The sequence below is a fragment of the Penicillium chrysogenum genome, assembly GCF_028827035.1.
Source record: "Penicillium chrysogenum strain IBT 35668 chromosome Unknown utg000001l_segment0_segment0, whole genome shotgun sequence".
In the NCBI taxonomy this organism is placed as follows: Eukaryota; Fungi; Ascomycota; class Eurotiomycetes; order Eurotiales; family Aspergillaceae; genus Penicillium; species Penicillium chrysogenum.
In genome coordinates this window covers 2134558-2157011 of record NW_026622749.1, presented here as the reverse complement: position 1 = coordinate 2157011, position 22454 = coordinate 2134558, and the positions used below count along the sequence as shown (strand labels likewise).

The 22454-nt window shown below is 49.6% G+C and overlaps 12 protein-coding genes across 12 annotated transcripts; 8 read left to right on the top strand and 4 right to left on the bottom strand.

Moving 5' to 3' along the window:
• Positions 1–1871: 1871 nt before the first annotated feature.
• N7489_000871 (uncharacterized protein) lies at positions 1872–4139 on the top strand (the record flags this gene model as incomplete). Its single annotated transcript, XM_056706626.1, has 1 exon — positions 1872–4139. The coding sequence occupies one exon, from the start codon at positions 1872–1874 to the stop codon at positions 4137–4139; it is 2268 nt and encodes a 755-aa protein (XP_056570928.1).
• Positions 4140–5439: 1300 nt separating this feature from the next.
• Positions 5440–6259, top strand: N7489_000870 (thioredoxin family protein; the record flags this gene model as incomplete). The annotated part of the gene is made up of 3 exons (XM_056706625.1): positions 5440–5442; positions 5657–5823; positions 5962–6259. The coding sequence occupies 3 exons, from the start codon at positions 5440–5442 to the stop codon at positions 6257–6259; spliced, it is 468 nt and encodes a 155-aa protein (XP_056570927.1).
• Positions 6260–6791: 532 nt separating this feature from the next.
• Positions 6792–7403, top strand: N7489_000869 (GNAT family N-acetyltransferase; the record flags this gene model as incomplete). Its single annotated transcript, XM_056706624.1, has 1 exon — positions 6792–7403. One exon carries the CDS (start codon positions 6792–6794, stop codon positions 7401–7403), a length of 612 nt encoding a protein of 203 aa, XP_056570926.1.
• A 1947-nt stretch (positions 7404–9350) lies between these two features.
• N7489_000868 (MHYT domain-containing protein) lies at positions 9351–11918 on the top strand (the record flags this gene model as incomplete). The annotated part of the gene is made up of 4 exons (XM_056706623.1): positions 9351–9496; positions 9560–10124; positions 10180–10365; positions 10422–11918. The coding sequence occupies 4 exons, from the start codon at positions 9351–9353 to the stop codon at positions 11916–11918; spliced, it is 2394 nt and encodes a 797-aa protein (XP_056570925.1).
• A 536-nt stretch (positions 11919–12454) lies between these two features.
• N7489_000867 (OPI10 family protein) lies at positions 12455–13141 on the bottom strand (the record flags this gene model as incomplete). The annotated part of the gene is made up of 1 exon (XM_056706622.1): positions 12455–13141. The coding sequence occupies one exon, from the start codon at positions 13139–13141 to the stop codon at positions 12455–12457; it is 687 nt and encodes a 228-aa protein (XP_056570924.1).
• A 276-nt stretch (positions 13142–13417) lies between these two features.
• N7489_000866 (thiamine pyrophosphokinase-related protein) lies at positions 13418–14445 on the top strand (the record flags this gene model as incomplete). The annotated part of the gene is made up of 2 exons (XM_056706621.1): positions 13418–13458; positions 13518–14445. 2 exons carry the CDS (start codon positions 13418–13420, stop codon positions 14443–14445), a joined length of 969 nt encoding a protein of 322 aa, XP_056570923.1.
• Positions 14446–14925: 480 nt separating this feature from the next.
• On the bottom strand, positions 14926–15413 carry N7489_000865 (DNA-directed RNA polymerase core subunit RPB8; the record flags this gene model as incomplete). The annotated part of the gene is made up of 2 exons (XM_056706620.1): positions 14926–15031; positions 15088–15413. 2 exons carry the CDS (start codon positions 15411–15413, stop codon positions 14926–14928), a joined length of 432 nt encoding a protein of 143 aa, XP_056570922.1.
• Positions 15414–15719: 306 nt separating this feature from the next.
• Positions 15720–16936, top strand: N7489_000864 (elongator complex protein 4; the record flags this gene model as incomplete). The annotated part of the gene is made up of 2 exons (XM_056706619.1): positions 15720–16182; positions 16236–16936. The coding sequence occupies 2 exons, from the start codon at positions 15720–15722 to the stop codon at positions 16934–16936; spliced, it is 1164 nt and encodes a 387-aa protein (XP_056570921.1).
• Positions 16937–16967: 31 nt separating this feature from the next.
• Positions 16968–17279, bottom strand: N7489_000863 (uncharacterized protein; the record flags this gene model as incomplete). Its single annotated transcript, XM_056706618.1, has 2 exons — positions 16968–17152; positions 17222–17279. 2 exons carry the CDS (start codon positions 17277–17279, stop codon positions 16968–16970), a joined length of 243 nt encoding a protein of 80 aa, XP_056570920.1.
• Positions 17280–17783: 504 nt separating this feature from the next.
• On the top strand, positions 17784–18740 carry N7489_000862 (tRNA splicing endonuclease subunit SEN34; the record flags this gene model as incomplete). Its single annotated transcript, XM_056706617.1, has 1 exon — positions 17784–18740. The coding sequence occupies one exon, from the start codon at positions 17784–17786 to the stop codon at positions 18738–18740; it is 957 nt and encodes a 318-aa protein (XP_056570919.1).
• Positions 18741–18979: 239 nt separating this feature from the next.
• Positions 18980–19243, top strand: N7489_000861 (uncharacterized protein; the record flags this gene model as incomplete). Its single annotated transcript, XM_056706616.1, has 1 exon — positions 18980–19243. The coding sequence occupies one exon, from the start codon at positions 18980–18982 to the stop codon at positions 19241–19243; it is 264 nt and encodes an 87-aa protein (XP_056570918.1).
• A 767-nt stretch (positions 19244–20010) lies between these two features.
• N7489_000860 (RNase P/RNase MRP complex subunit) lies at positions 20011–20806 on the bottom strand (the record flags this gene model as incomplete). The annotated part of the gene is made up of 2 exons (XM_056706615.1): positions 20011–20210; positions 20278–20806. 2 exons carry the CDS (start codon positions 20804–20806, stop codon positions 20011–20013), a joined length of 729 nt encoding a protein of 242 aa, XP_056570917.1.
• Between the last annotated feature and the right edge of the window lie 1648 nt (positions 20807–22454).

Here is a 22454-nt window from a genome sequence, read left to right as displayed (position 1 = left end):
TCTCAATGGCTTGAGTCGCCATCCTTCCAAGGTATTGACTCGGAATGGAATTTATTTTTGGTATGCAATGTCATTTCGAATTGAGAGTGCAATATGTAGAATCCTCTACATATGCTGAAGAATGCGGGAATAAGGTCATCGGATCCATGGATGTTCCAAATTTTTATGAGCTTATGTTTTAGCGAAAACCAAAAATAAAATACATTTGATTCAATGTGGTGTCTGCTCCTTGCAGATTTAGTGGCTTGTCAAACCCCTGCCAAACCCGATTCTGGATGTCTCTGAGATGTTCTTGGCATCGAACAGCGAGAGGAGAACGCGGTCAGATCAAGTCTATCGTTGCGAATCAAATGCAGGAACCATGGTGGAACAATCTGAGACCGGAAGTGGAGTATTATGGTGGAAAGCCACGTTATTGGAAAGATACGGAGTACGGAGTATCTATAGACGGGAGCTAAGGTGAAGACAGGAATACCATATAATAAATATACATGTAGGTACTTTATAGAATATAGGAATAATAGAGGCAAGGAGAGGCCCTGGACAATACCCTGGATCTACAACATAGTATAATATGAGCCTTGAATTGAAACCAAACAATAGCGCTGATACCTTGCAACCCGCTGGATTCTCAATGGGATATAATTAGAATCTCCGTATTTCCTACGTCGTACTATGCCCTTGAACATCAATATTGAATAGAACCGAGGTAAAAAAGTGAAATGCGATATATATTGCCTAGTCAGGCATCAGGAATAGAATTAGTAATAAATTGCAATCCTTCAGGACTATAGAAGAAACTAAGACAACCACAGTGAAATTTGCCGATCATTTCTCTATTTAAGCGTGTGCAGTGTGCACGATATCCTTCCCCTTACAATACCAGACATATAGTCCCTGCAGGTTGTCACAATAGTTTGAGAACTGCAGAAACTTTTCCAAAAATTGACGATCCCATAGGTCCAAGTGTGTGAAAGTGCGTAAGATCGACTCCATTCCCGCGTGTCAAACCCAACGAAAGGCTCCCACCGTCAGGCTGGCCCCCACCGGGCGTTTAAACGGTGGCTTGGCTTTAAGAGGGCACGAGGAACATGCATGGGACTGGGTTGTACAGGATCAATGTTACTTGATTACTTTTTCATTTCCGAGATATATAATATTAGAATCCGTTATATCTTCATGGTATACCCCAATATAATATCCAATATTATACCACATAGAGGATATCAATAGTATACAGGGATGTGTGTATATTTATCACACTGCGTCATTCGGGAGTCCACAGTGGATATCACTCTTCCCCCACAGGTCAACTGCCAATTTCCAGTGAAATCTAGACTCTCTTTCTGTGTGACGAGAGAGTTTTTAACGAGATTGTCAACGAATTTAGGATCAAGGTACCAGGTACCCGTGCAACTGTAATAGACATAATAGAATGGTTATAGAAGAATCCCTATAGATATCTATATATCAACAATAGAAGTAAAAACTAAAATAATAAAAAAGCAAATGCCAAGTCTTCCACTTATTTTTCAGGCAAAAAACAAAAAACAAAAAAGGGCTTTCTGATTGCCCTTTGGGCCTATTTTCTTTTTCTCTGCCTTTTCGATTTTCCTTTCTCCTTCCTTCCTCTCTTCTTCTCTTCCTCTTCCTCTCTCTTCCTATCTCTCTCTCTCTCTCTCTTTCCCTCAGATAGAACTTCCAACTTCCATCTACCCACTCGATGACGCCTGTGTCATCACCCTGACTACCAGTCACTTTCCTAAACTCTCCTTTCCATCCTCCATGAGTTCAGTCAAACTGTCGCGACACCGCACTGATAACGATAACTGATCCCACTTGTCCCTGGGCTCGTGCCCCCTCAAAACGCCATGGCGATATGGCCCTTTAATCGCAAGAGCAAGCGGCACACCATCCAGGTGACCGGTGCCGAAGCTGCTGATCTTCAATCCTCGTTTGCGGAACCAACGATCGAGCCTACATTGGGCCGCAAACCATCCAAACGCCAAAGCAACCGCACGTCACGGGCGGATGCTGCAGACAGCCGGCGCAGCTCCGCCCTCGTGCCGTCTAATCGACCTATCTCATCTCTAGACCGCCCTGCTTCCATTGCCGATCACCCACGGAACCCCCCATCACGCGACCCTCCACTCACGAGAACAGGCTCGCTGCTGAGGCGGAAACCGAGCCAAAATGGAAATCCCCCGAATAAATTACGACGAAAGCTGAGCAAGCGCAAAGCAAACGAGATCATGCGTGAGCGTGAAATTCGTATGCTCTCGTCCACCCCTATTGATATCCCCCGTCGTCCGAACGCCGGCAGCGGGGATTATGTACTGGAACATCGTCGAAAGGCAAATGGTAGACGTGCCGACCGGTATATGTCTGACATCAGCCTGTCCATTCGTGACTCCGCCACGTCCTCCACGTCTGATATCTCCGACCCTTACACCTACAAGGTCAACGCTTTTGCTGCCTTGACCCCACGCCCCGTCGTTCGTTACGTCGAAGCCCCTCGCCTGCAGACCGCTAGAAGCAGCAACCCGCCTGCTTCCAGCCGCCAGGACAAAGAGAGGCTCCAGGCCCTGACCATGTCTGAAGATGATTTCTACTATTCTAAACGACGAGTAAACGAGCTCGCTGATTCATTAGATGCCGGGGCTTTGAGAGAGCTGCTGGATCGCGACCGTCGCCGCCGGGAGAAGAAGCAGGTCGACGACCAGGAAAGACTTCGGCGTAAGCTGCAGGAGAGGGCCGATGCTCAGCAAGCGCAAGAACAAAAAGTCCAAGTCGCCACCGAGCCCGAGCCCGCGCCCGCGCCCGAGCCGGAAACCGAGATTGCCCAACCAGAGCCGTCCATCGCCGAAGTCGCTGAACCCGAAGACGTCCCGAATGAAGAGACCACCGTCCCTCAAGTTGATGAACCGACGGCTGTTGCACCGGAGAATGAATCGTGGTTGCTGGGAACTTCCAAGGGCAGTGAGAACCTTGGACGCGAATCGCGGGAAAGCTCTCGCATTGTTGGAAATATTGATGATAGTTCCATTCGTGAGCGGAGATTGGTTCAACGTCCTAGCTTCGCCCCATCACACGACATTTCCATGTCCCGGACTACTCTTTCGCCGTCTCATTCATCTCTTCGGCATGGGCTAAATAGCCCATCCCATTCACAAATATGTGGACCCAGCTCCACGTCGGACATTTCCAGAGGAGTCGACTCAGAACGCCGACTTTCTGACACCAGCGGTCGCCGGGGAAACACTATTACCTCCCTGTTCAGACGTGGTTCGTCTCGTCTCAAGCGGACGTACAAAGAGCGATTCCACGACACTACCCCCGAAATTTCCAACGCCTCGCATGAATCCTTCTACAAAATCCAGACTCAGTCATCACCTCCTCCGCCCTCGGTTATCCCTCAGAGAATTTTGATGCCCACTGGGACCGTGAAGCGCTCCCAATCCAAGTTCACTGAACACTTTGGCGACGAACCTCTGTCGCCCCCTGATTCTCGCCTACAGTCTCCAGATATCCCGGAGGAAGTTCTAGAGTCCTCTCTCGAGCGGGATGAGACTTTCCTGCGTGAACCAACACCTAGCCCCGGTGTGGACATCAAAAACCCCAACCGAAGCCATCATCGGTCGTGGGCTTCAGACAGTATGGACACCGAGGCCGATAACGTGCCACTTTCCCAGTCTCTGGCTTCAATCGATTCTGAGGGATCTTGGATGTCAGGCCAGTTTTTCCGTCGGATGTCACAAAAGCCTAGCAGCCCTGTTCGATCGAATTTGAACTCCTTTGGCCGAGACTCAGTGGATGGCCCAGCAGATGCCCCCGAAGAAGTGGAATCACTGGATGAATCCCGCCGTCTTAGCAACAACATCCTTGGCGAGCCCGAGATCGAACCGGAAGGAACAGAAAGCTCGGCAAGCAAGCCTGCTGAGAGATGGCACAATGAGGTCGGTCGCCGCGCTGTTGTGGTGAACCCGGCGGTCCGTCCAAAGTCTACACAAGCAATGCTCCGGGGATTTCCCTCATTGAGCCCCATCTCTGCAGAGGAAGATCACATTATGGAGGAGACAACTCCTTCAGAACTGCAGCGGATCCCCAGCGCGAAAGCTGAGATTGGTTATGCCGAATAGACCGAGTATTAGTGATTGCCATTTAACAGCAGTCCGGCCTGGATCTATCATTTATTGTTAGCCCATTTATCTCTGTCATGGTGTCGAACGGGCATCAATGGCCCATCGACCATTGCCATGACTAAGATACAATCTGCCACTGAGGTCTTTTGACCCTTTCCTTTGTCACCTTCCTTTTGTCACTTTCCTTTGTCAAAATATCCATCCGTGAGCCTTGGATTTACTCTCTGGCCACCTGTACGATTCTGATATCCCCATCGCCCTGTATCCCATTATTCCTCCTTGCGAGCTCATTCTCATTCGATCTGTTGATACCCCCTCATCGCCCCATGTTTTATCTTTACCATATGCATAAATTCTATTTCATTTTATTCCTGTTGTTGAATACATACATGACCAAGATGATAAATTCTTGTTTTCTTCCGGCGCTTTTCTTCGTTGCACATAGTTGGCGGCTTCTTGCCGTTTTGATCTATCCTCCTTCCATTGCTGATATTGTTAAAACATTCTTCTGGAAATTTACTGATTCCAATTTCCCCAAGCAGTGCCGATCTTACATTGAGATCTAGTTATCAGGATAGCATTATCAAGATTCTCATTGAATGTATTTAGTGAAGCCTAGTAGCTATTGCTGGCAACCTACGCAGGCGGTTATTGTATTTCTAATCTTATACAGTATTCAGCGTCGATATCTTTCCTTGATTCTACCTGGGTACCTGCTCTATAACTTACATATTCTACTAGAGTGAAGGATGATTTGGGATGGCTGTGCCTAATTCATACATTACTGCCACTGACTTATGAGTTCCCTGCCTTGGACTGGGGCGCCTTGTGCAGGAAGGCACGCGCCTAACCTTACGATCCTCCAGCCCTGGAGGGCTGATCGGTGTCTGTCACTGTGGAATCCTCCAAACGCCGTCTGGCAGTATCCCGGGCTCGACGAGAATAGTCGGGGGAATTTCGTCCCGGAGCTTGATAAGATTAGCCTATTTATGTTTATGCCTATGCCCCTTATATCCGCTTCTATTTTAGCTTTATATAAGAAAGGTACAAAGGTAGTGAGAGTGAGTATCTCTGCGTTCTTCTTCTGAGGTCCTAGAACATATACTAGTAAGACTCACTTAAAAATGCCAAGACCGGGAAATGCTGACAGTCCAGACTCCGTCTAATTCGTAAGCGACCCGAGGTCAGTCCGGAGGTCGGGAGCACGTCATCCTGTAAGCTTCACCTCTCTTAGATCCCATTGATATCACTCTATCGGTAAAGGATACAAAAAGTACTAGTACTGACAAATCTCACCATGGTAAGTCCCAATTGAAATCTTCCCCTTGGAAGAATCCCGATCAAACCAGCAAAGCTCCAGAGACTTCCGGACCTTCAGACGGGGCCAGCTCCGACCCATTATTCAGCGCGTCTTACCTAATCCCCTCTGCTGGCCCCGGCGAACGTCATGGCCCTATAAAAACCTAACGCCCCTCACTCTACCCCTCCAATCGAAATACTCATATCCACTCCAGTTCAAGCCTTCAACTCTTCGTTCTACCCCCAGAACCATCTCCGGAGTTTCATCGCTACTCAATCGATCGACTTCCGTCCAGCGCGCCGCTTTCCGACCCTTTTCTTCCACACCTATCCCCCGCTTCACGCCTTCATCTCTCAAAATGGGTGTCACTCCTATCAAGTCGTAAGTCCGACCTTACTCTCATATTCCCGCTTTCGCTTCTGTATCTGGATCCCAGAAACATGCCCTACACACTCGTGATCATTTCGCAAGACATCGTTTTGTACAACATCACAGACAACCCAGCTAATACTCCTCCAGCGTCGCCGAGTACAAGGAAAAGGTCACCGACGCCACCGGCCCCGTCGTCGTCGACTTCCACGCCACCTGGTGCGGCCCCTGCAAGGCCATCGCCCCTGCCCTCGAGAAGCTCAGCGAGACCCACACCGGCATCCAGTTCTACAAGGTCGACGTCGATGAGCTCTCTGAGGTCGCTGCTTCCAACGGCGTCTCTGCTATGCCTACCTTCCACTTCTACAAGGGTGGTGAGCGCAAGCAGGAGGTTAAGGGTGCTAACCCTGCTGCCATCCAGGCTGGTGTCAAGGCTATCCTTGAATAGATTTGGAATTTGAGATTCGTGCTTGATCATACCATTCATCTATGCTTTTTTTTTTCTCTGAGGGATGGGCAATCTAATTGAATACTGAATACATACCATTCCACAAGTCTCTGTGATGTAAACTCTTCGCTTGCTTTTTCTTATCTGTGGGGTTGGAAGCCAGATGGGCTCGTTCTACGTACATGAAGAAAGAATGACCCAGGACTCTGGTGAGTTACGAAAGGAAAAGTGCATTTATACAAGTTCTGTCCTATGTTGTACAGCTTGCATGCAGCCTGATCGACAGATCACATGCATCAGCCTGCAGTGGAATTCCCCACAGTCCTTTGTAGAACGGCCGTTGAACAGCTGTGATTGATGTCCAATTGCATAGCGCAATTGTGAAGTGTTGGTTTGTGTCCGCTAGACGACAAACAACTCAATAGCTGCTATATAAACTGTGAGTTGTTAGCTTGTCCATCATCTTTCTCTCCATCTACCATATCCTTCCACATCCCCAGCCTACTTTAACATATCATCATTCACTTCAAGTATGGCTACTGATTCGGGCAATGACTATGGCGAAGAGGGCATCTTGGACGCGTTCCAAACTATGAACCTGAAATTCATCAGTTACGATCCTGCAGAACATGATTTGTTCTTCAATTCTATCCAGCAGTTCTCATCTTCAATCATCAATTTCTGTGCATCCACCCCACGACCGATGGACATGAAATTCACCTCCAGCGTTGCCAAACATCTCCAGAGGAACTCAAAATTGTTTGTGATGATCTATGAACTCGACAGGTACCAAGACATATCCGACCTCATCGGTACACTTTTCTTGGAGTCGTCTCATCGGGATATGGCCCACCACCGATGCTCCAAGCTTGGAATCGGTATCTTGAAGGAATACCAAGGCCAAGAAGCCGAGGCAGTCGAGTGGGCCTTGAACTGGGCGTTCAACAGTGCCGGTCTACATCGGGTGGAGATGGACGTTCCATCATGGAATATGCGATTGGGCGAGGTATGCGAGGAGATGGGGTTTCAGACAGAGGGAACAAGGAAGGAATGTCTTTTCAAGGATGGCAAGTGGTGGGATGAAGTGAGCATGGCTATTTTGGAGAAGGACTGGAAGGAAGGCCACATCAAGATGGAGAAGTAGCCATCCTGGAAGTGTAGTTGAGACACGTAGGGCGCTTTCTATGCTTCAATGACAAGACCTGGATTTTGATTTTGGCTTTTCCCATCAAGTATAGTAAGTGTAAGCGAGAGGAAGGTAGAATGTTGAAGAGACAGAATTGATCTATACCAAACCTTGCACAAACGGCTTGATATTTGACTATCCCCGAAGCCACTATGAAGTGACTGTGCATATAACCCCGATTTAGCAAGAATTGCTTTTTCTATGTATCTTCTTATTTTACGCATGACGACCACGCGATTGACAACTGACAGCGGCAGTTAGTGACTTCGCTCCATTTTTCTTATTTTTTCTTAATAGAGAGATCACATCCACCAAGTATATTTAGAGTACCGAGGATAGCATTTAGGACCTATCCACTATATCCAAGGTGCCAGAAAGCCCTTCCTCAAAAGTGGGCATAGGGGCGTTCACCAAGTCGAAATAGTTTTTAACCAAGGCGATGCTACGATCTGAGTGGACTCGAAGACAAAACTGATCAGAACTTTCGTCTTTGGACGAACTTGCTTTTACTTTCCTGTGATTCATCGAGAAAAAGCGGAAAGCGAGGAAGCGCTTCGAGATAGGGCTTTTATCGGGGCATTTAATCTATATGCACATCAACAATGTGGGACTTACATACATATGGCCCACTTTGATCTGTTTTCTCGCTTTTTGCCGAGAAATTTTTTAATTAATTGATTGGCTAATCGTCCTTAGATGCGCATGTCGTATATGAACTCCCAAGCCATGCAGCCTAGGGGCACATCCCTGTCTGTGGATTGCTATTCTTTTGGCTTTCGGCGTTCGTGTTGGAATGTGATTAATCAATATCTTTCCAAGGTTAACATATCCGGAAGAACGGTTTATATTGTATGTCTTGTAGTATTATAATATACTTTATATACTCAATTGTACGAAGTAAGAGACCTAAATGGTCCATCCAAGTGGGCCTGTGACTTTTTTTCCCTGACTGCAGCTGAGGTGCAGCTGAACTCGCTTGTTAGCTTGGTCCGAGGCTCCAGCAATTAATCTAAATAGAACAAACCACCACTCTTTACGGAGTATATTGTATGGAGTATTCCCTACAAGGAAAAGCTATCTCGGAGACTCCGTCCAGGGGTCTACTTTCCATGGTTAATACAACCCCATTATCCGAGTTGTCTCAAAATCCAGACACAGAAAAGTATATCCCATAGGATTAATAAAGCATTGGCGTTGTATTAGGGCTCTGATACGCCTAAACAGCCATCCTGCCCCCACAGTTCATAATCCGCACCGATCCGATCTAGATCTCGCCGAGCGAATCAACATGGGATGTTGGCATCGGTTGCAAAGCCACACCAAGCCCGAATGGGGTTTTGGGGCCTTACAACCCCCCTGTTGATGCATACTATTGGATTCAACTAATTTGGTTGAACTTATTCTTGCAGGTCCGGGCCTCGGTACTCACTTTCTTGTTTTTTTCTTTTTTTCTTTCCTTTTTTTGTGGTTTGTATGCCACGCGAGTTGTGGACACGGGATATCACTTGCAGCCCATTGCATGGCTCTTTCGGTGGATCTCGCGTCTGAATCGCACTAGGGCGCCAGCTTGATACACATCAGCTCATTTGTGAACTTAGAATCGGAGGATTTTGCTCTAGCGTGGAGCTATAATATGCGGCTAGAGGGGCGCTTGGGCTGGCTGATGTACCCTGGTGTTATAAGATGTTTACATCTAGCTTTATCCCATTAATTTGGATTTCGTGATCTTTCATATTCTTTACTTTGCTCTCCATACTTATACTAGGAAGCAATCCTCTCCATGTCGTCGCCTTTATATTGATTAGAACAGTCGTCTTTGACTATCGTGCCCTCCAACTATACGTGGTACTCGCCAAATGTGCGAATAACCAAATACCCACACCTATTTTCTCTCTTTCCTTCACAATGTCGACGACAGACCATGAACCGCTCGTCCGGGTCAGATACCTGGCGGGGTATATCATCCTCTCCTATGTGATCAGTGCAATGGGATGCACAACCACTTTGGAACTGCTCCACCGGCGGACATCGAGATCAGGTCTATACAACTGGTACGCCCTAATCCTACCATTACCAACTTCAGAATTCAACGTAACTAATCTAAGAATTAAAAGGTACCTTCTCCTAACCTCATCAATCACAATGGGCGGCATAGGAATTTGGTGTATGCACTTCATCGGCAACCGCGCCATCGTCCTGGGCGAAGGCGAGCCACACGTGCAAGCCATGTATAATGTCGCATTCACGGGTACCTCCTTCGTGCTCCCCGTGGTAGTACTGCTCTTTGCCTTCTACGCCGTGGGTGTGGAGGAGAAGGCAGGCTATATCCGCATCCTCGTCGGAGGCTTGCTCACTGGTAGCGCTGTCTGCGGTATGCACTACATCGGTCAACTCGGAATCTCGAACTATAGGTGCTCGTACCATGTCGCCAACGTCGTGGGCTCAGCAGTCATTGCCATCGTCTCCAGTACCGCTGCTCTGGGCATCTTCTTCCGCTGGAGAGCTACCTGGACGGATAGCTGGTGGAGGCGAGGAATCTGTGCTTGCTTATTGGCATGTGCTGTATCGGGCATGCATTGGACTGCGGCTGTTGGAACGATCTATAGGGATCACAACCGCATAAACATGCATGGGACTCAGTTGTCGAGGAGCCAGGTTGTTATTATCTGCACTGTTCTGGTATGTTTGGGATCTCTCCGAAAGGATGCGAGTTTGAAGACTGATAGCTGCCTAGGCCTGTGTTGCATGTCTCATTTTGTCGATGTGCGCTATTCTTGCTGGGCGAAATCGCAGAAAGTCGACGACTCGTGCTCATCAGCTTGTTCTCGCTTGTGCTTACTTTGATCCCACTGGACGAATCATGGTTACGCCGCAGGCTTTGCTTCCTACGAGGAAGATTGTCGACCATTATATCGGACGGGTATGTCTCTTAGCCAGATTATAGGAGGAGTTTCGAACTAACGAATTGCGAACCAGACGTTCAAAGATGACGACCTCACCCGCACCCACCCTACCTTCCTGTGGGCCTTTAGGGCAACTCGGAACTGGCCTGTTGTGAAAGACCTGGTTCCCTTCATGCGAAACCGTCTTGATTCCGAAGAAAGCGCCATTGAGAAACACATGCTATCCCGTGGAGTAATTATGGACAAGGATACGGAGCTGCAAACTGACTTTGATACCTTGTTCAAGCAACTCTTCTGTGTCACAGCCCAAGAGCTCTCAGATCAACTTTCTCTGCCTCTCCAAGATCTAGGTACACTCTACGACGATGTTCTCTCCACTGCTATCCCCATCTCCCGACTTCCTCGAGCTATGGGCCGTTCGTCCCTTCGCACTGGCAAAGGTCAAATGATGTTCACCGTCCGCCAGCTACAGAAGCATGAGGCAGCACGTCTGGGATCACAGGGATTCCGATTCGCAACCATTGAGCATGTCACAGCAATGCTTTCTCGACGCATCCACGTCCCCGAAGCAAACCTAATCACCTCCCTCGGCGACATGCGGGATTACGCAAGCTCAAACCGCGGCTTCGACGAGGGAGTGCACCTCGTCTCATTCATGATGCGCCCAACGGTACACGATCACTTCGAGATCCTCACCGCAAAGGGCGTCGGCAACCCCCTCCCATCCGCAACCCTCCCAATGAGACAACTCCATGTCCACCACCTAGAACTAATCTCCCACATGGATGGATGGTCCATGGACGCATGCATACTATACCTCCAGTCCGCCGACGCAGCACAAGCCTTCCCCAACCTAGTCGACTTCCGCACCAACCTCACCAAATCCATCATATCCCTCTCGAAAACCATTCCCGAAGACATGCGCGCAGCAGCAAAACTATCCTCCCGCCCATTAACAGCCCCCTGCCGCAGCAGCTCCTCGAACCCCGAAACAGCCATACAAAACAACTGCACCCTCCTAAGCTTCTGCGTCGTCGGCACACTAGACACCCAAATCACCAACCCAGATTACACCTTCACCCCCTTCCGTCTCTTCCGCGTCCAGCAACAAGTAAACGAAGCCCTCACAGACCGCGACGACTTCGCCCGCGAACTGGGGCAAGAACTCTTCTGCACAGATGTGCGCTCCGGCTCGACCGCCAGCGAGAGCGACCTCACCTCCACGGCTAAACTGGCCATCTTGCGTCTGTGGCCATCGCGCAAGAGCGCGCCAATTTTGAACTCGGGCTCCGCCTCGCGGTACTCCCAGGAGTCGTTTGTGGATCATAATGCGACTGCGTTGCGGGATATTACTGTTCGAAAGGAGGTGCGCGTTGATTACACACATCTTCACGAGAAGTCGAATCAGAATAATCTTGGTAACCGGGACACGAGGGCGGTTGTTGCTGGTGGTGAGGCTGCGCCTGCGACTTATGTCGATGAGTTGTATAGTCTTTGCTATGCGCCGGGTATTCGATTGAGGCCTGATGCATCGTTGCAGAATATATCGCGTGGATCAACTGTATGCTGATTACTTTTCGGTCGTTTTCTTTTTTTGTTTCTTGGATTGGTTTTCCTTTTGCGTATTATGGCTGGCGTGAGGAATGCAGGGGGAACTGGGCCTGGTGTTCTGAGGGATTTGTTATGACCATACTTCTACTATTGTACCTGGGAAGGAACAAGGTCCAGGATTGTATATATAAATTCTTATGACGAGTATATAGATGATATCAATACAAAGGCGTGCCTGTTTTATGTTTTATATTTCAATGGGGATGGTAGTACACTTTCAGCTTTTCCAAGTCTTATTATCAATAAAGAGTCAAAATAGAACCGAACCTTTTTATACATACGATGAACTCCAGTAGGTCACAGAAAAGCAGAATACCGTCACACCTCAAGAAAGAGACTCGTTAACCAGTGCATGTAAGACATGTCATTTACTCCTTGCTGCAAACCCGCCGAGAGCGAGTCAAGAACAAATGCAATCCGAAAAGAACCCCTGGCCAATCAACTACAGATCAGCCTATCCAATGTTCAAATGCTATAGAGCGCAGATCCCACGGATCACACATTAGTAGTTGGATCTTCACGCTCCAAGAATGTAGGATCCGCCTCAATGCGACGCTCAAACTTCGCCCACCAATTATGGAAGCTCTTCAATGGCACAACATCCTGTCCCTTATCATTCTGCGCAAAGCTAGCGAGGAAATTAAACGCATTGCCAATAATGCGCTGCGCCAGCACCTTCGTTGAGACCTGTCTCTGCGCCGCAGCCTGCGGAACCAGCGCCATAGACGTCTGACCCGAAGGACGCTCCGCTTCCAGCGCAGCAAGCTGCGGCGCGATATTCTGCGCATCTTCGATCGAAATGCCCAGTGTCATGACGCCCGCAGCACCGCCGCTGGCGCCGCCCTCGTCGAGCATGTCGTCTTCTTCCTCGGCTTCTGAGCGGCGCGCTGACGCGCCCGCTGGGCGCACGGTGAAGATACCCGAGGGCTTTTCATTTGCTAATGCGCCGATGAAGCGGAAGTCGGAGGGATGGCCGGTGTTTGGGTCTGGGAGTTGGGCGTAGATTGCGGCGCCGGTGTTCGGTGGGAGGGTTGTTCCTGGTAAGAAGAAGACGACTATTTCGCTGAGGGATGGACTGAGTGGGATTGTGAAGGCGAATTTGGTTGCTTGCCCGTTTGGTTGGCTGTCTATTGCGATGATGTCTGTTAGGCACGGGCGGCCTGGGACCACGACGGAGAACATGGTGTGGTGGTAGGGGTTGGACGAGCTGGAGACAGCTTGGGCAGCTGGTGGAGCGGGAATTGGCTAGGTGAGTTGCGTTCAAGATTCCTTGTCCAGTTCTTTAAGCTTCTTTAAGCTTCCTCTTTGTTCTGTTTTTCGATGATGAAATGACATAAGAGGGGGCTGCCCTTATCGGCGGTCGATAAGGGTTTGGCTTGGCTAAACAAAGGTCTGGTATATCAACTCAATTGACTTCGACTTCACAATTGGGATCAGCTTCTGCATTCAGAAGGCATCATGGGCAAATCCAATTTAGACCTGGTCGGCGAATGCGATAAGTAAAGCTATCCCAACTTGATTGCTCCCTTCGCTCGCGTTTTCGTCTTACACCTCGCAGCTTCCCCTACTACGAGGATGATCGCGCCGCATACACGGAGAACCTGAACAACTACCATACATTCAAAGTATCCGGATACGACTGCACACTCGGCTACATCCTCAATGCAGTCGTCGAGAAATTCCCCTGGTCAGAAAAAAGCTGGGTCATCGATTCGACCGCGCAGACCGTGACACTAGTGACACCAGAGGGAGTCACCCCTGCCCACCGGAGCAAGCTCGTCGCCGCTGACATAGACGAAGCTGTGAAGCAAGGTAAATTCGAAGTTTTACAAGGCTGGCGCAACGAGAACTACGCCGTCTACGGCCCGGGCGGAGAATTCCTCCTGGAGATGGAGCGCGCCGCAACCCCGCTCTTCGGCATTGTCTCCTACGGCGCCCATCTAACAGGCTACGTGCAGGATGAATCCGGAATCAAGATCTGGGTCCCGCGTCGCGCGAGGAACAAGCAAACCTACCCAAGCCTCCTCGATAACACCGTTGCCGGCGGCATGTGCACCGGCGAGATGCCGTTTGAGTGTATCGTCCGCGAAGCTATGGAAGAGGCATCCCTGCCCGAGGCAGTGGTGCGGGCTGGAACTGTCTCCGTGGGCTGTGTTACGTACTCGCATGTGCGGGATGCGCGCGCGGGCGGCGAGACGGGCCTCATTCAGCCAGAGGTTGAATATGTATATGAGCTCAGGCTTGATCCTGGGATTATCCCGATGCCTGGGGATAATGAGGTCGAGGAATTCAAGTTGTTATCGGTTCCGGAGGTGCAGGCGGCTTTGGCGCGTGGCGAGTTCAAGCCCAATTGTGCTAATATCATGATTGATTTCTTTGTGAGGCATGGGCTGCTGACGCCGGAGAATGAGCCGGATTTCTTGCCCATTGTTGCTAGATTGCATCGTCGCTTGGAATACCCGACTGCTTCGCATTGCGTGAGGTAGATTATTTGTTTCATAACCGGAGACATATTAGGTATGGTGAACATAAGATCTGTCAACTTAACTTCGCAATTAAAATCTGCATTTGTGTGGACTCCGTTCCCGTCCGCAAAATGAAGGCAGTATTTGTAGGACTTGCAGCCCCCATATAGCTAGTGAAGATATCGAGGCACACCGTGCTGCTGCCATCAGCAATTACAGCTATACGCGGAGCCAACCCGCCCCGAGACGTACCGAACGGTCAAGGTTCATCTCATCGATCCCATGAAAATCATGTTTGTTATGATAATCTATTGGTATCCCCAAATCAAAATGCAAAGAACGCCTGCGCTGCACCCCATAACAACGATATGAACATCGGTCCGGCTTAAATACACCGATTTTTCCGCCATTTTGGCTTTGCCTCAAGATCAATCCAAGATCCATCTCATCCCGTGCCAAGGTCGTAAGCAAAAAAAAAAGATAATTCCAACAAAGGCAAGCTTATTTCTTGAGAAGCAAGTACACGTGATCGATCCTCAACGGAGCAAGCTTCTTGTAGGGGCCCTCCAGGTAGAGCAGCAGACCTCCGAAGGACACGAACACAGCCCTGGAAGTGTAAAGATTAGTGTCCGCAAGAACCTGGACATCAGTGACCAAACTCACATGGTATCCTTAGTGGCACCCTCCTCAAAGCGGTACACCTTGCCGTGACAAACGTAATCGTAGTCATCCGCCAGAGACTGCTCACCCATACTGACCTCCCTCCAGCTGGCACGGGTGTCCTCCTTGCCGTCAAGAGAGAGAGTCGAGGCCAGAGCGAGCGACAGCGACTCGCCAACCGCGCATGGGTACAGCTCAGTGTTCACGTCCAGAGTGAAAGTGAGGGAGGCATCGTTCGAGTTGCAAGTAAGACGGGAGACACGGTCATACTTCTGGGCGTTGACCGAGGTGATCGTGAAAGTGTCTTCGAAGAGGAGCGGGTCGGACATGATGAAGGTTGCGACCGCTGGCTTTTCGGTCTATGGATAGGGATTTGGGTGGAGTGGTTTATCCACAGGTTATCGTACTCAAGTTATTGTAGGTACAAAGGCGTGCAATGGCTGGTTGGTGGTCCAAGACTGGTGAAGAGAAGAGTTGGAGTAGGAGGTGGAGAGGTTGATCGGAGAATTGAAGCTTTTTTTTTCTGCCGCCTTTTTGGTCCCGCCGATAACGATTCCGTTGGTTTGACATCAACCGCTTGTTCATAGCTTTACTAGCTTTTTTTTTGTTCTTAACTTGATTTGAAATTTCCCGTCATGTCGTTTCGCAAGCGAAACATCGGTCTTTCTCCTGGAGTTGACCGCAACGCTGTTCCCAATGCCACCTCACAGCCCGCTGCGCCAGAAACCACGCCGGGCATCCGCCCCTCCCCCGACGATGGACGGCCAACAACCTCGACAGGGACTCGCTCTCTAGATAATCTCCTTGCAGGCCATGCGGGACTTCCAATGGGAAAAATTTTGTTGGTTGAAGAAAACGGAACTACGGATTTTGCAGGCGCATTGCTGCGTTACTATGCGGCGGAGGGCGTAATCCAAGAGCAGAAGGTCCATGTGGTTGGAGTGCCAGAGCAATGGGGCCGAAGTTTGCCTGGTCTGATTGGCTCGGCAGAGTCTCTAGATGAAAAGCGATCAGACAGGCGCAAGGATGATCGCATGAAAATTGCATGGAGATACGAGCGATTGGGCGAGTTTGGGGCAGTGGCTGGTTCGCGGGGTGGTGAGTATTGAAACAAAACACTGCTTCTAGCTTCAATATGCTGATCAATATAGCCCCTACTAATCCTGGGGAACAGGATGCAGCAGCAAAAGAAGCGCCCGCTTTCTGTCATGCGTTCGATCTCACGAAACGTCTCACCCATCCGTCTATCACAAACATGTCCTTCATCCCAGTTATGCCCTCGAAAGAGTCACCATTCCCCGCTATCCTTAGACGACTCCAGACCGCAATCACATCCAGCGCCGCCAATACAATCCACCGCATCGTCATTCCTTCTCTGCTCAACCCCACAATTTACCCGCCCAACGCTTCCCAACCCGAACATGTGCTCCAGTTCTTCCACGCCCTTAAAGCATTAATGAGTGCACATAACACCCGTGTGACTGCAATGATCACTGTGCCTCTGTCTCTCTATCCCCGTTCGTCGGGGCTGGTTCGCTGGATAGAACTGCTCAGCGACGGCGTCATTGAGCTTTGTCCGTTCCCGCACTCTGCGGATGCCATGGCTACCTCGGGAGCAGCGACCTCACAAGAAGAACCACCGCAAGGTATGCTCAAGACGCATCGGCTTCCAGTTTTGCATGAGCGCGGGGGTGGAAGTGATCAGAATGTTGGACAAGATTGGGCGTTTGTTCTAAGTCGTCGGCGATTCGAGATCAAACCGTTCAGTCTGCCGCCCGCTGAAGGAGACACAGAAGCGCAAGAGGCGTCGGCTCCAGGCGGAATGCCTAAGAAATCAGATCTCGAGTTCTAAGACAATCGGTGATTGGTGTGATTCCCTAGACTCAATCGTCCTCCTCAAAGTGCCGTTGGGTGCCTGGTTCTGATAGCATATCTTCCATCTCGATCTGCTCGGACATAGCAGGACCTGAATTGGCCATTGTGCGGAGGTAACTCGCTCCGTAACCATCCAGTCCTGGTCGTACAGCACGGAGGCGACCCCCCAGGCAAGATGAAGCTGCAAGCCATGCTGTTCGGTGTTAGTAATGCGGTCGGGACTACCTACCTAGGCAGTTAAGAAAGGATGCGCAATACTGACCAACAAAGAGTAGCAGTGGAGCAAAGAATACCAGGAACAGCAGTAGTAGGAAACCCATGATGTCTCAGTATAATACTCGATGAATGCCAATGAAGATGATGATAAACAACATGCTCAGCAGCAGTTCGCTTGCCAAGATGACTATTCCTAAAAGGGGCTAGCGCATAAGCTCAGCATTTCCTTTTCTTCGTTTTTTCTTTTTGCTCTTCTTTTCTTCTCTTCTCTCTTGTAATCCACCCTGGCTTTGCTGGTGAAAACCGAAGGCAATTCTGGGTGTTGGATTGTCTTCTCGACACTCTAATGCTTGTTTAATGGTAAGCTTCATTCTCATCTCTCTTACCCCCCACTTCGCATGATTATTTAAATACAAATCTGTCAATCCCCTGAAGCTCTTTGATACGTCACTGGGCGCTTGCTGAGAAACGTACTGGAAAATGATTCGCGATACCCAAATTTACCTTGCCACAACCTCAATCTTTGCATATTGGACAAGCGCTAACTGTCCTTGCCACAGAATCATTGAAATAATATCCCACAAATCTCAATTCAGAAAGCAAAAAATATGGATTTCCAACCAGACCTTCCTATCCCGATCTCCTATGTATCCGGTAGATACCTGTTGTTCTCAATTGACGCCGTGACATACCTGCGACGTGAGCATCACATCTGCGGTGTGCTCATCGGGACGCTGCCCCAGATCCCTCAGCAAAATGTCTTCCTGGGTCTCCCATTGGAGCTGATGCCCGAGGAGGCACGTCTGTTAGTGGACAAGGGTGTAGCTTGCATCGTAGACGAAGCCAAGGCACACGATGGCATGAACACCCTCTTAGAAGAGGATCGCAGACGGTACATCCGCGACCTCGAATCCCAAGGCCTGCATGTCTCGCGCATCCAGTCGGACCGCAAAGAGCGCAACCGGGAACAGACCTTGAAGAAATTAGAAGAAAAGAAAGCAAATGCCAAGGCTAAAGCCACCGCCAGTGCTGCCGCCGCCCAAACGCCTACGGTTCCTGAGGAGGCCACTTCCACCCCGTCGCCGAAGAACGCTGCCATCGTTGACCTCTTCAACGCAGAGGATCGCTCATCGTCTCCATCGACCGCCTTAGCGAGCACACCTCCTCAGGGTGCAGTGGCCATTACCCCAGCAACATCTTACCCGCCCCTTTCTACTCCTCCACCATCGAGCCACCTTTCAGCACCCGCGGTGCCACCCTCCTATCCTCTCTTCGCCCACCTTCACTCTAAAGGATACTTCCTCTCTCCCGGCCTTCGCTTCGGGTGTCAGTACATGGCCTACCCGGGTGATCCATTGCGTTTCCACTCACACTTCCTCGTGGTGTCCTACGACTGGGACCAAAATATTGATATCATGGATCTTGTTGTTGGCGGAAGACTGGGAACCGGTGTGAAGAAGGGTTTCTTGATCGGCGGAGCACAGAAGGGAATTGATGAGGTCGATTCGGAGGCTGATCGAGTGGATACTGTGCGTGCTTTCAGTCTTGAATGGGCTGGAATGTGAGGGATGAAGGACGCGAAGGGTTCCACGTCCTTCGTTTGTTTTATCTTCCCATCTATCAGGCTCGTGCCTTTGATTTGCCCTTGGAATGATTATGATTCCATGGTTCATGCACCTCCCCACCGGATCGTCCGTGCCTGCCTTCCGGTATCTCGAAACAGATGCACGACTCTTTACTGTGCTTGGTCTCATTGATACTAGGCAAGAAAGAAATACGTGGCTGGTGATTTGGATCATCCTCCATGAACAAACATGCAGATGATATCCCCGACCCAAAGGTGATCTACCATCACTTCGGCTTCTTGGGTAAGGCATGCGCTCTTGCCCCGGCCGACTTTGTTGAAGCCCGTTTTAGTATTTTCTGCCTGTTCCCAATGATATCATTCCCGCGATTCGTTTTGATCTCGCTCGCTGTAGGTCACCAAGCTGATGTGCGTACTGATTACACCGCATATCAGTACCCGACTGGTGACGAGCGATTAAAACAAATCAACAGAAAAATATGATTGGCAACGGGTATGAGAATACGACAACGGCCTTAGGCAAAGTCGGCCAGGGTGAAAGAGCGCACGCCTTACCCAGGCTGTTCTGGCAGAGATGGACCAGAAGATCTTCAAGCTCCTAGTTGGCTGGGGGGCTTTTGGCCCTACGAGTATTGGTGGTCTTCTTGCGACTCCGGCCAGAGGCTTGCGAGGGGAAACGGCATGTGGTTAAGAAGGGTCGTTCTGTCCCCGGTCTACCCATGCATTGCCCCGATTTTAAAATAGCATATCGTATGACCGTGATGCCATTCGCCAAAAAGCTCTTCATCAAATGACATATACGCCTTACACTGATGGTCCTGGTAAATCTGTAGTATCACGTCGCAGCTGTAGATATGCTTCGCCTGTTAAAGAGATCTGGCCAACCTATGGGTGATGAAGGGTAAAATTTCTTCATTAACATCATTATTCCAATTGACCGTCCTGGTCATTTCATGGGTTATCAGAACTGCAACCTTGTGCTCGGTGTTCTTTTCTTCATCGTGTGTGGGATGTATACCTTCCCACCTTCGGGCGTCAGGCAGTGGGATTGGCGAGGACAAGAACGAGTCTTAACTTCATAGAACACAGGCGTGTCTCCCCAAAATGTGGCCATGAAGCTCGAATCTTAAAGATTCTCGGCAGCAAGCTCTTATGGCAGGAGCGCACGTGCACCGCTCGAGGCCGCTTCACGGTTGAGCAGTCAATCCCATCTGTAGTAAATTGAGAAGAACCATACAATGACCACGATCTCAAATGTAATCGATGTTCCTCCACTTGAACTTCTTATTAGCCCTGTCCACAGACCGATTCTCGAACTGGTTTCCGTGCAACTCAAAAACCAACGGCATGGGAACTTTTGCATCAGACTGAGTCTGCTGGTCCTCCACGCCCTCGGACGGCACCGGCACCGGCACCGTAAACCGAAAGACAGTATGCTCCTTCGGTATAGCTGTACAAACGAACCGAGTCAGCATAATTCCTGTACCACATCTTCCACTCCAAAATTCGAAACTCACTCTTCATCTCATCCTCCTCAGTAACAATGACAAACGTAAACTTCGTATCTCGAACCACAATCCCCTTGGCACCAACCCTCCCAGCACACCGACTCCTCACAACCTCGACCTCAGCCCCGTGGTAATCCGCACTGACAAGCTTACTTCCATGCGATGCCGGCGAAACATAGCTATGCACCCCGGCCTTCACATCTAGGATCTCTTGCATATACCCGACCCACAGCTCATGCAGGCCCTTGAAAATGTCGTATTTGCATTCTTCCTTGGGCAGGTCGTACAGCCCTGACTTGCGCTTTTCGCGCGCTGACAGCGGTCGCGGTTTCTGGTGTCGGAGGAAGTATTCTTTCTTGCGTAGGCGGTGAAGGCGACGCCGGGAGCGGTTGTCGGATGCTGAGGGGGAGGTTGCGCGGAGGAAGAGTGGCTTTTGTTTGATGCGCTCGGTGAATTGTTGGGTCGCGCTGTCTGGGGAGTGGGCGCGTGAGAGAAGGGTATGTGCGATGTGGGCTTTTGGGGCCGGAGAGGAGGCCATTTTGTGTTTCTTGGATGCTGGTGTGCCTTTCTAGGGGATAGGAGACTGGGAGTTGGGCGTTCGTGGAGTGTTGGAGGTTGGAGAAAAATTATCTGATGTCACACGCCGATAAGATAGTCCGTGAAGCGCTCCTATCAACAATAAATCAACAATAAAACCCTTCCTTAACGCCATTGAAATCCCCATGCAATGAATTCTAGCCAACCAGGTCGGTGATTCAGTCGCGTCTTTTATACGACAATATCGGGCTCCAAGAAGTGTTCAGGGAGGTGCACTGACGAGTCGTGATTCTTGTCGAGATTTACCCCTTCCACCCCGGGTACCGGACAAACGTCCAGAATGGCTACCCTTTTGCCCTACGGATATCGTTCCGCCACCGAACACTGTTTCGACGAAGAACAAGCCGAAGCTATTGTTCGAACCACCGCCTACCACCGCAGAGACTACTGTCTATCCGTCATCTGGTTCTCGCCCCGTGAACACGTCGATATTCGCCCGTCAATAGCAACACCCTTTCAGCGGATATCAAATGTTGGAGTCGGCTCCCTCGACCGGCTACCCCTCGAGCTCTTATTTGACACATTGTACCGTCTGGGCATACATTCTCTATTCAAATTTCGACAAATAAACCTCCGATCAAGACAAATAGTAGATTCTCTCCAGCAGTATCAGAGGGTAGTCTCTTATGGACTAAACCTCTTCTGTGCTTTATTACGAACACGACTTGCTATCCACATTTCTCTATTCGACTTTTATAACGCATTATGTACTAAAGCATGCAATTTATGCGGCGAATTCGGCGGGTTTATATCCCTCCTAATTTGGAAGAGGTGCTGTTTTAATTGCCTCCAGTGGTCTTCGGAAACCCAAGTGCGGACTCTCGCCTCAGTCCGAAAGCAATTTCATATGACCAAAGCCGAATTAGACCGACTAAGATCATTCAAGGCCTTACCTGGAATATACTCGATGAATGAATCTGTTCAAAATTCCCGCATTACGATCGTTTCTCTCTATCAGGCCACTTTGGCTTGCAGACGGCAACCGCAACCAGCGGGCTTAAACCGAAATCAAAAAATCAACTTCATGGGGTCTTGTGCACTCCCTTATTACGACAGACAGACTTGCAGAGTGGAACGCGGGATTTCGTGTGCTGGGTGTCAACTTGGTATCGAAAAAGGTATTATCGGCACTAGGGACACGACATGGGGATACGAGGCTCGAGACAAAGTGTATGCGCAAGACAGCTTTTTAGAGCATTTTCAGTGGTGTGAACAGGCACAGCTCCTTTGGAGATCGAGTGGTGAGGGTAAAAGCCAGCCACCCGAGCTACCTGTGTCTGCCCGGACAGGAGGCTACTTTCGAAGAAGAGAATGACAATCATATGGAGTCCAGTTGCTAATGTATTGCAGCCACACTACCTAAAATTGTCCTACCTAGACGTAAATAGTAAATGAGGTATGGCGTTCTTCCGCCGATTGAGCTGGCCAACGATGGCCCCTCCCACGCAAGCGAGCTTGATCAGTGATGCTCATTCTGCTCTATGAACTGCCAGACACCGTCATAGATCAACGGCTATGAGGTATCTGAGCCTTTCACAAACTTAGTCTAAACTGATACCTATCTAGACGAGATTTATACGGTACAATAC